General features: G+C 36.8%; 1 protein-coding gene across 3 annotated transcripts in view; it reads right to left on the reverse strand.

The window, feature by feature from the left end:
* LRRC49 (leucine rich repeat containing 49) overlaps window positions 1–12,042 on the reverse strand; it is a 128,897-nt gene extending 116,855 nt beyond the window's left edge. Inside the window, exons 1-6 of one of the 3 annotated variants that reach the window (XM_057543748.1) lie at window positions 11,713–12,041; window positions 11,547–11,645; window positions 11,010–11,066; window positions 8,748–8,835; window positions 3,679–3,781; window positions 2,139–2,342 (exon numbers count right to left, since the gene is read on the reverse strand). In XM_057543748.1, coding sequence (XP_057399731.1) covers window positions 2,139–2,342; window positions 3,679–3,752 — 278 coding nt within the window. In that variant the 5' untranslated portion in view covers window positions 3,753–3,781; window positions 8,748–8,835; window positions 11,010–11,066; window positions 11,547–11,645; window positions 11,713–12,041. Of the gene's footprint in view, window positions 1–2,138; window positions 2,343–3,678; window positions 3,782–8,747; window positions 8,836–11,009; window positions 11,067–11,546; window positions 11,646–11,708 lie in introns of all 3 variants that reach the window. The other 2 variants (XM_007197781.3, XM_057543749.1) reach the window with 2 other exon arrangements.
* Between the last annotated feature and the right edge of the window lie 206 nt (window positions 12,043–12,248).

The raw sequence follows: 12,248 nt of genomic DNA on the forward strand, positions 1-12,248 counted from the left end.
AAAACAAAGTCAGAGAAAGAAATCAAATTTGTGGCTACCAGAGGCAGGGGATGGGTGAGAGGAAGGGGAATTGGATGAAGGCAGTCAAAAGATACAAAACTCCAGTTATGAGATAAATAAGTCCTAGGGATATAATGTACAACATAATAAATATAATGAACACTGCTGTATGTTATATATGAAAGTTGTTAAGAAAGTAAATCCTAAGAGTTCTCATCACGAGAAAAAAAATTTTTTTCTATTTGTTTAATTTTGTAACTATATAAGATGGTGATGTTCACTAAATTTATTGTGATAATCACTTCATGATGTATGTAAGTCAAATCATTATGCTGTATACTTTAAACTTATACAGTGCTGTATGTCAATTATATCTCAAGAAAACTGGAAGAAAACAAAAACAATCAAAAAACTACTTACTCAAGGGCTAAAAGAAGGACCTAAAAGCCATGATACTAAAGAATAAATGGAAGCTAGACAAACAAATCAGAAACTCCAACGATCAGACACTAGTAAAGAAGTCTCCGGGAGAGATGACCGGGAACACCTAGATGGAAATGCCTTAATTGTACGAAAAGTTTACTCCTCACTTTACTTAGTGAATGCTCTGGTGGCATACTCCTAGTGTGTATAGTTTGGACATATCTAACCTCGTAAAAGTCAATTTACATCTCCATTTCTTCATCTGTAAATAAGAGAGCTGATCTCTGAGGTCACTCCAAACTCTAATACTCAATGATCCTAAAATTACTCTAAATTCCCTCATGCTACCATAATGCTTAGTTTAACACTTGAACCAACTGTAGATGATAAACTACACTGATGGGAACTTTCAGGAAACCGCAGAAAAGAGACAAGAGCCTAGAACGCTGGGACATGATCTTGGAAAAAGTATCTTATATTACCATTGGCCAGCAAGAATAAAGAGGTAATTCAAGGTCCATGCTGTGGCAGGGGAAATAGGGAGGAAAGGAACCAAGTTTAGGTATAATGCTATATCTAAACTTCATGATAATATAAAAATCATTCTTGGATTTTGCTAAACAGCCTTTCTTTGTAGGCATTGCAAAAGCTATCTAGTAAAAAAGAATGGAAAGAAAAGTCTTGAACAAATCCCAAAGAAATTAGTGAGGAATTATGTAGCTGCACTACACAATAGAGCCTTGTAAAAGGAACTGGGGAAGTTGATATAGGATGTAATATCAAATACATACTGAGAATATCATCTGAACAACAATCAATCAGTATAGTTGTCACTGGGTATCAGCAGGGTATTGGTTCTTGGATCCCCATGGATATCAAAATCTGCAGATGCTCAAGTCCCCTATGTGAAATGGCAGAGTATATGCAGACTTTAAATAATCTCTAGACTACTCATAATATGTACTACAGTGTAAATGCTATATAAACAGTTTCCAGGAGCATGGCAAGTTCAAGCTTTGCTTTTTGGAACTTTCTGGAGTATTTTTTTCAAGTATTTTCGATCCTCGGTTGAATCCGTGGATGAGAAACTGGATACAGATGACTGACTATAATTCGACAATCACAAAGTATCAAATGTCTACCCTCAGTCAAGCACCAAAAAGAATCACAAATGAAACACATAATCCTAATGTGAATACACGTTTAAAATATAACCTAATAAATCATAAAGGCCCGTGCCACTAACTACTGAAGCTTGTGCCCTAGAGCCCGTGCTCTGCAACAAGAGAAGCCACTGCAATGAGAAGCCCACGCACTGCAGTGAAGAGTAGCCCCCGCTCACCACAACTAGAGAAAGCCCACGCGCAGCAACAAAAGACCCCACGCAGCCAAAAATAATAAATAAATAAAATAATTAATTAAAAGAAAAACATAAAGGCCAAAGTCTGCTATTTACTTCCGCATAAGATATGGCACTGGAAAGCAACAGAAATAATAAAATATGCACTTAATAAATGTTACTTGGTTTGAATAATTGTCAGACTGAATCTCATAAAACAAATTATGACTGAATCTTAATGCATTTAAATAATTTTTCAAAAATTTTAGTCTATTAGTTTCTTAAGTATTATTCAATTTTGAGTTGCCATCTAAACACCATAGGATTCAACATTAGTCCTAAGTATAACAAGCAAAAACTGATCTGCAAAGATTACCTGTTTTTCCCCAACAGAAGGACACGGAGGGATCTCAGAGTAGAAAGCCCACTAATTTCCTCAATCTGGTTATCATATAAATCCAAGAATATTAGCCTCTGCAGATTAGAAATATTTTGGATCCGAGTTATAAAATTGTGTTGAAAGTTCAACAAACGAAGGTGTTCTTCCCCATCGATGATAGGACATACAGTCAGCTTTTGCCTAGAAAACATTTTTTAAAGTTAATAAGGTTCTGATTTAGCAGTCCGCCTCCTCTTACAAATATTAATAGTAGTATCTTCATGCTCCCATGCTGTGAGGAGAAAAAGATAAATAGAACCACTTCTTGCCTCCATGAACTAAGCATTCTAGATCTAAGTGTAATTCACTCATATAAAAGTCAATATACTTTGGCCAGGGTAATTATTAAAATTAAGTCTAATTCTCATTGCATTAAAAAAAACTCCAACATTAATTATTTCACATAAAATTAACTTAACATCATAAAACACTCAATGTAATTGCCTTCTGCAGTAGAGGTTGAGATGATTCAAAGAACCATGTCACATAACCAGAGAAGTGCATTTGCCATCAAGCCACTGCTCAGGCATTGCTAAGCTAGGAAGTTTGCTTAACCATTTGCTGTTAGATATGCACTGCTAAGCTAAAGGTATGCACAGCAGAGATAGTTTCCCTGCTGGTCATAGTGCTAAGGTAAGGTTGAAATCCTTCATCCACCATTCTACTGCTGATACTTTCCTAGATTTAAAGATGGGGATCAAGTCCTAAACATACGTATGCATTCAGAATTTTTTGAGAGTTTATTTTGTCCCAGGCTCTGTTCTAGGTGCTGGAAATACAGAACTCAACAAAACTCCCAGTGTCTGTGGAGCTTATATTCTAGTGGGAGGAGACAAACAATAAACTTAATAAGTTAAATATTTAATATGTTAGAGGGTGATAAGTGCTAAGAAGGAAAATAAAGCAGAGAAAGGGGCTGGGGACAGTCAGGGTCGAAGGAGTTACAGCTTTGGAGAGGGTGGCCAGGGAAGGCTATCCCTAGGTGATGACACTTGAGTAAAGATCTGAAGGAGGTAAAGACAGTGAGTCTACAGATATGTGGTAGAACAGCATTCCAGGCAGAGAGAACAGCAAATGCAAAAGGCCTAAGGTTTAAGCATCCTTGGTGTATTCAAGGAGCAACAAGGAGGCAGGTATGGCTGTAGCAGGGTGAGTGAAGGAGCGATTAGGAGGCTGTGAGCCAGTGAGGTAAAGGGAACTCAACTGGATAGGGCAGAGAAGCCCATGTGAGGACTATATTTTGAAGTTTTATCTATAGTACTGTTTTAGAGTATAGTCAAGCTCGTTTACATTATATAGATATAAAATTTCTCCACATACCCCTGGAAGAATAAATTTTAAAACTGGTAACAGTGATTATACTTAGGTAGGAGAACTAAATAGCAGGAAAATAAGAGGAGGGAGAGAGACTTTTGTACCTTTCAAATCTTGTACCATGTCTATAAATTATCTAGTCAAAAAAGTAAGTTGTCCTCACCTTTCTAGGGTCAACCTGTCTGAGTAAAGAATTTTCTCTTCAGAAGAACGTTGGAGAATGGGAAATGATGGCATTGATGAGCTCACCAAATTAATATGATCACCTATTGAAAATGATATACAAATTACTTGATTAAGAAAAAGCTTTAAAATCTTGAAACTAAAGTCACCTTATATTTGGAGAACTCCGGCACCTACAAATATCCTTTCTAGAAAATATAGCTTCCATAGCTCTCCATATTTGAAATTAGTTACTAAACTTGAGCTCGTTTCTTTCCTCCTCAAACCAAAACTATGTGTTCCGTGTATACCAAATAATTTTTCCCTTGCCTTATAGATTGGTTGAAAGTATAGAACTACGCTAGTGCTATCTTTATCCCTTTATAATCCTGACTCCTAATACTAAACTTTAACTCTCTTACAACTGAGATGATAGTCCCTCATTACCAGATACATTTGGGCCAGCACTATGACAGCCCGGCCGGATTCTGGACTTTGAAGGTGTCTGAATGGAAGAATCTCCAAATGCTGATAAGGAGCTCATGGTAGTTTTCATTTCCAGCCCACATAATTCTGCCACATTTGTTGTGGATGAGATGCAGGATGATTTATTACGAGGTGAAGGGCTTATTACTCTTCCATCTCCTTCAAAATATCGAAAAATTTATCACAAAGCTACACAATACATGACTTTGCTACAGGAAATACAGAGAAAGTAGTTTTGGATAACAAATGTAAACCTCGCATCATCCATTTTTCTTTGTATGTTCAGCTACTATTGGTGGAGGATATTGCAGAGACCAAAGTGGATGTCAATAAATCTTGTACACTTGTAGTTAGGGTCCACAAGGTATGTGACATCCCTATGAGGTTTATAGGTTGTTGGTTAGATGTTGTCCCTGCCATTAAGTAGCTTTCAATCTAGTGGACAAACACATATGAAATTAATAAACTGTACAGAACAACATACACAAAATGCAGAATAAAAAATATATATATATTTATAATTTCACACATAAATGTGTCTGGTTATTTTTTACTTAAAGAAGATGGTCACAGATGAGTTTTGGGGGAGGTGGATATTAAGATATATTCTAAAGACCTAGAAGAATGTAGAATAGTTAATAAAAGATGCTGAGACGTTCCGTAAATGAAGTAAGACTTGAGCAATGGGTCAAAGGTACCAGTTTGAACACCAGAAGAAATCAACTCTATTTCCTTCTACAAAGAGAAAATTTCCTAAAAGCAGCAATCGATGCTGATGGGAGTGATAAGCAGTAAAATAGAACTTAAGGTACCACAGAATTCTACTGCTCAAACTGACCAATAAAGCAAAAAGATGAACCCAAATATAGGAAGCTAACATATTCTTTGGGAAGCCATCTTAAAATCAAGTTCCATATATATCAAACTAAAGAACTGTAAAGCAGTGGTATTTACTAACTTCTCCAGGTATGCAAGATATAAACCAAAGTATCACATACCTCACTTCTTGAACAAAATAATCAGTGCTCACATCCCACTTTTCTGAATATCATGAAATATCCGATAACTAATAATGATGTTCTAGAGTACAAGCATTCAGAATTGAGATCATGTTCATAAATGAACTGGTCTTGTGACATGACCAGTTGCTAGCAAAGTACCCAAGCAACCATGAGTCAGTAAACTGATTTGGAAATCAAAAATCGGATGGTTAAAAGAACAAAACCCAGTGTAAGGATAAACTGATTAAGGATTAACTGGTCAGCTAAAGATGATAAAGGAAAAACTCCAAACAATAGACAACCTTGATTTCCCTTGTTAGCATCAGAATTCGGTTTTTAAAATTATTTTCTTAAGGCTTCAAGCCATTCCTCAATTAGGAAGGCAGATTTAAATTTAATAAGACTTGGGATATAGAGGCAATAATCAAGGAGTAAATTTCACCAATTACTTCAGTGAATAAAGGAAGTTCATCCTCACACTTTTCAGCTCTTATCATACACAGAAGTCAAAATCACTATCTGCATGATGAGCTTACTATCACGTTCAGTATGGCATACATCATACAATAAATAGCAGGATATGAGAATGATTAGATAGAAAGGTCTTAAAATCCACAAGCAAGATAATCTAAATCAGGGGTCCCCAACCCTCAATTGTTAGGAACTGGGCTGCACAGCAGGAGGTGAGCAGTGGGCAAGAGAGCAAAGCTCGCATTACCACGTGAACCACTGCTTCCAATACCACCTGAACCATGCCCCGACCCCCGACCCTGGCCGTGGAAAAATTGTCTTCCACAAAACTGGTCCCTGGTGCCAAAAAGGTTGGGGACTGCTGCTCTAAATGACTGGGAACCAGAGTGATCTGCAATTGAAACATTCACATATTTATGTAGATATATAAACACCCACATATATATACAAATATGTGTGTATCAAACACCCACATTATATGTGGAATGTTTCATCCTGCATATAAACTGTACTACTATGTGGCAAAATTTTAATTGAAGCATTTCCTGTTATTGGTGATTTCATATATCACCATTTAATTCACCAGATATGTAGCTTTTGTCTTCCCAATTAAATTTATAAGCTCCTTGAGAAATGGAGCTCATTTTACATTCTTTATATTCTTTGTAGAATCTAAATTCACTAGGCAATCAGTAAATTAACTGATTTTCCATTATTAAGAGTAAATCAGAAATCCATTTTACATATATTATTTCTGTTAAAAAAGAAAATCAGATATTCTTGCATTTTAGCACAAAAATGCTGAATGAATTCTTTCATAATTAGGATCTCAAAGTGTTTAGAGGCATAATGGTCTATGTTTGGTAAGAGTCTTCACTGCACTGCATCCTAGATACATGGATGGATGGATGGGTGAGTGGATGGACGGAAAGATGGATGGAGAGATGGGCAGTGGGATGGACAGATGGCTGGCTGGCTGGATGGATAATACAGTACACGGTCATATATGTGTCCACTCAGCCTTACCTTTGAGATTGTTTTGGTAACAAAAATCCTGTTTCTATATTTTTCATGATTTATCATGACCTTAAGAGTCAAGCACTGTCTCTTCCTCTCTATATACATATTTTAGAATTCTTAATTAAGGGATTTAATCAATTAAGGTCTGGTTAACTGAGATTTTACTGTATAGCAGTCCCTGGCTCTTACAAAATCTCAAGGATACAGGGGTTAACTCTTAACATTAATATAAAAAGCCTAAAAAAATCACATACCAAGTTTTAGACTAAGTAGCCTAACTAAAACATAGAGTTTCTTTACTTTGGACTGAGAGTACCACTGGTTAATTTATGGTGAGGGGCGAGTATATATGTCCAATTAATTTTGAAAAATAGAAAAAATAAGAATGAGGTAAAATTAATTATAATAATTGGGTATCAGGATGCAGTCTATTAGACAGAGATTCCCCAACTTTTCCTGATAAACTGCTACTTATAATTTTTCCAAAGTTTTGTGCCTTTGGAGGAAGAACAGTGAGTACAAAAGTCAAGAAAACAGCTACACACTGTGTGGCCTTCTTTGCATGAAACTGCCTGGAACTATGGATGAGGCACATTTGGAAACAATCAGGTACAAATGTCACAGAGAATGAGTTTGAATAAAATCTTTTAATGTAAAAAATAGGTTTATTTTTCCCTAAAGAATTAATCTGTATTTTATGGATTATTTATGTACAAGAGTTTATTCATCTTTCAGGTTCACAAAATTCAGTGCCGCCATACTATTTCCTCATTAGCAAATATCTAGCAATACTTTAACACTTAAATAAACTTACCTAGCCAGACATACACAAATCTGTCTACCAACTTCCTCCTCTAACTCAAGAATACCTTGGGAAAAGTATTTAAGTTTTAGAAAACAAATTCAAGATTTATTATCAAAAATGTGAAGGAAATTCACAATGCAAACATAAAAAAATTCCTACTTGAGAATTTTCAGGTTCACATCTATAGCTCTGTGCCTAATACAGTGTCTGGCACACAGTACACACTCAGTAGATACGTACTGAATCGAACCAAAAAAGGCAAGACACATGCTTCCTACACTGTGGAACAGCAGTTAGGTTGATGTCATGTCCAGCAATTGACCAAGACAAGAGTGTAGGATATAGGAAAGAGAAAAGTCATGTCAAATTAGATGGGCCCAAGAGGAAAGTCCGGAAGTTACAAAACAAAAAAAGAAAACTAATAAAATATTCAAAATTGCCACATGTTCATGCAGTAGTGAGATAAACAATCTAGAGAGGCTATACTCATGAGCCCTCTCATATAAACTCCTAGGAGATGGGGATAGTACTGTATGTAAGGATTCTGTAGTGCTTAACACTAGCACGTTACAGATAGCTAACAGTTGTCGGCAACCAAGTAACAACTCAAATGTTCCAAAGAAAATTTCTCCTTGAATTGAAAAATATATTTCAGAAATATAACCAGATCATATGAGGCTGTGTTTCAAAAGGTGGTCCACAAACCACATACATCAGAATCACTTGAGGCATTACTAAAACGCACATTTCCAAATCCCACCCAAGGCCTACAAAATCAGAATGGGGACGGGCACAAGGGAAGGGAAGCACTAAGAATCTGCATTTCTAACAAGATCTTGGGGGATGCACACAAAAGTTTAAGGCCTTTGAAATAAAATATCTATAATTATATGTGCTAGTAAGGGAAAGAGATAGCTTCTTTTCTACTCCTGACTTTCCATTCTTTCCACTGTTTCCTTATTCCCTAAAGATCTGTGTTCCCATACTCTTACCCTCACTAATGAGCTATTTTCCTAGTTCTAAGACATTATTTGGAAGATTCCTTCCCATTCTCTTGTGCAGAGCCCACCCCAAACTAAAACACAACAGCTTTTCCTGTATTAGAAATAATCTACTCTGCTGTGTATATAAAATCAATTATGATTTAAACAAATGCCCAATCAATTTGGTAACCAATGAATGATGTCATTTTTAATTCAAGTCTCTTTGGATCTAGAAATTCAACATTATTAAACAATATTACTTAAAGAAGATAAACCATATCTGATCTCTACTCTCTGACAATACCTTGCCTACTTGAGTAGTTTCTTTCAAGATCATGTTGTAAGAGTCGACCAGGGAATGATGGCGTTTCTTTATTTAGCTTGAATTCAACCTAAAAAACATTATTTAAGAAAAAAAATTTGTTGGAGAAAGTAATGAATATAATTATAAAATAACATAAAATAACCAATATATGTTACAACATAGATGAACCTTGAAAACATCATGCTAAGCGAAGAAAGCCAGGCACAAAATGTAACATATTATATGATTCCATTTATGAAATACTGAGAATAGAAAAATCTATAGAGACAGAAGGCAGGTTTGCGGCTTCCAAGAGGGTTGGGAAGGTGGAATGGAGAGTGACTGCTTAATGGTATAGGGACTCCCTTTTGGGTGATAAAAACTGAAACTAGAGAGTGGTGATGGTTGCACAACATTGTGAATGTACTTAATACCACTGATTTGTACAATTTAAAATGGTTAAAGTGGTAAATTTTATGTGATGTGTATTTTACCACCCCCCCACACACACAAATCAGAGTCAGTTTCATGAGGTCAGATGAAACCAGGCTCCAGTCTGAGCCACTAGCAATTCCTCCATACTCTCACCACAATTCAGTGATTACAAGAATCATTTTCTCAAAAGGAAAAGCAAAAAACATACAATAGAAACTAAATTCTGTTGAAAAATATCACAATGTTCTTATCATTAGAATTCCTTTAACAGTCCAATTATAACATAATAAAATTATAACCCTTCTAAGAAGGGTTTTCTCTAAATTTATTTTAAATTATTTGATAGGAGGACTGAGAAAAACAAAACCAAACAACCTCTCATGATTAGCTACCAAAACCCCTAAATACATATCATAAAAGAATTATGATGTTTCTGATGCTACTATAAAAATTATAATAGCATTTACATTATATCCTTATGCACTATATGAGCTAAGGTATTTTCTCAGAATACATGCCCACACAAGAGAAAATGAGTGGTTTGGAAAGAATCTGGATGAGGCCATAGTTCCTAGAAACATACTATGTATAATAGCGGCATAGGATTTGTCCAATGAAATCAATCAGCAAAGCTTTGGAAGGAATCCATTAGGTCCAATTACAATAAAGAATATTTTCAATTAATCTAACTAACTACTATTTATTCAAGATAATCAAATGGTCTATTTTCCAAGTGTTTATTTCCAGATACATAATGTAATCCACAGCTGCCTCCTTGACCAATGGTGTCCTTCCATCCACCTTCCTCATGCCCCTCCTTAGCCTTCTCAGGTTTTTATCTGTAAATTCTGCCCTTCACTTTAGAGTTCCTTCAGTGACACCTATTTAACAACTTTTTAGGAAAAACCTGAGTTGTGCCAGTTGGAGGTGTCCAAATTGGTCAAAGAAGGAAAATTTGTGTTGTGTCTTGAAACACAGTTGTGTGGGAGGTGGGTGAGTATATCTGAAAGCTGAGGTTGGGGCTGGGGGGGAAAACATGAGTATCTCAGAGATCAAATCAAAAGCCAGAAGTTACGGAAATGCCAGGGAGAATATGGGCAAACTGGGGAAAAGAAATAGCATTTGGCCTAATATATTTCCACTGCTAATCGATTATTTTCTGGAATGTGAGATATGTGCCCCCAAATTATCACATTTTATCTATTATAAGATTCCATCAGTAGTAAGACATGCCATCATTTTACCCACTACTAAGAAGGACAATCTTCCCCAATTAAACAATGGTGTGCCCTCAGTTTTAAGAAGGGTCCTGATTTAAGAAATGTTTAGGTGTCAAAAAAAACCCACCTTACCTCTTGTAATTGATGAAATAAGATTCAGTTTTTAAAAGAGGTGGGTTTCTTTTTGGTTTGGTTTTGTTTGATTTTTTTAATTGATGTATAGTTGATTTACAATAGTATATTAGTTTCAGGTGCACGACATTGCGATTCAGTGCTTTTACAGATTATACTCCGTTAAAGGTTATAACAAAACAGTGGTTATAGTTCCCTGAGATATACGATATATCCTTCTTGCTTAGCTATTTTATACATAGTAGTTTGTATCTCTTAATCTTATACCCCTAATTTGCCCCTCCCCCTTCCTTCTCTTCTTTGGTAACCACTAGTTGGCTTTGTGTAGGCAGAAAGTAAAAATTACCTTTAGATTAGTGACCAAAGTAAATATACTTAAATTTTCAAGTTTAGACTCTGCTCTTTAAATCATGCTATTTTGCAGAATATAAAACAATTTATAGTCCATTTAAATACAAATCTGCTTGAATCTTACTTTGTTTTTTTCAGGAAGCGATGATGTTTGAATTACCAGATGAAGCCCACAGTTCACCTACAATGTAAAAATTAAACCATAAAATATGCTCTTAACTTATACACACACATACCTCCCCAAAATAGTACACAAAGATATAACAAAAAATTAGAATAAAACAGAATGCTCGCTTTTTGCTTGTTTCTGGTAAATTATCATGTTCTGGGGATCTGCTGAAAACAATAAAATCACAACTAAGAATTAAAAGGTTTCACTGTGATTTATCTTCCAAAATGTCTGCAGCAATTTAACCCTCTACTTAGCACCTAAAGCTTTTGACACTTGCTATTTCAGGTCTAAGTCAATAGCTCAGTGAGACCGGTGAAGGATGTGGCGGTGCCAGTTAATATTTTCTTAATTAAAAAAAAAAAAAAAAAGGAATTGACAGGTTAAAGGAATTTAAATGAAGCTTAGCCTTTCACAGCTGACCAGCTCCACCTTCTGGGAAGCCCAGATCCTGGACAAGACTTTGAATACCCATCACACAATATTAAATACCCTCCAAGTGCCTTGTTCCAGTCCAGGAATCTCAAGCCTCGGTCAGACAATAGCTTGCGTAGACTCAGAGGTGCTGGTCCCAATAATACAGCCCATCACCTAGGACAAAGACGCCAGTCAGAAAGGACGCTACGAATGGGAAGAAAAAGTAGGAGACCCAACCTACGTTGCTCGCAGCCCGGCCAGAAACAGAGCGGTATTTCCCGGGAATCATGGCAGGAGACAGTCCAAGAAGATCAGTTAGATCTGCCTTAGAAGTGACGCTACAGCACAGATTCAGAGAGAGCGCAAGGGGTCATCTCCCAGGCAACCCGCTCAGGAGTTACCATGGAAACTACCATTTCCGGTCTGGTCCTCCACCAAATCACTGGCCGATGCCCTCGTTAGAGCCTCTGGTTATATTTGGGGGGACCCAAAACGTCAGCACTTCCTAGTTCTATTTTCCTGGCCTCATAAGAACAGAGCGGGAGTGGGGAGAGGATAAGACGGGGAAGAGGCCGGCCACCTCGGTAGCTATGACAACTACCACTTCCGGTCCGTCCCTCTTTACGGCCCACCTCAGCTGGGCCCGCGCGAAATTTGTATCCCTCTGCCTGTGGCCACCTGCTCTCAGGGGAAGCTGCAGGGAGGAGGAGGATCTCCGAGAGCCGGGTACTTTCCCAGGTGGGGCCGCAGTTCGGCACTTCCGGCGGCCGGAGGTGG

This window comes from Balaenoptera acutorostrata, chromosome 3 (assembly GCF_949987535.1).
Source record: "Balaenoptera acutorostrata chromosome 3, mBalAcu1.1, whole genome shotgun sequence".
NCBI lineage: Eukaryota > Metazoa > Chordata > Mammalia > Artiodactyla > Balaenopteridae > Balaenoptera > Balaenoptera acutorostrata.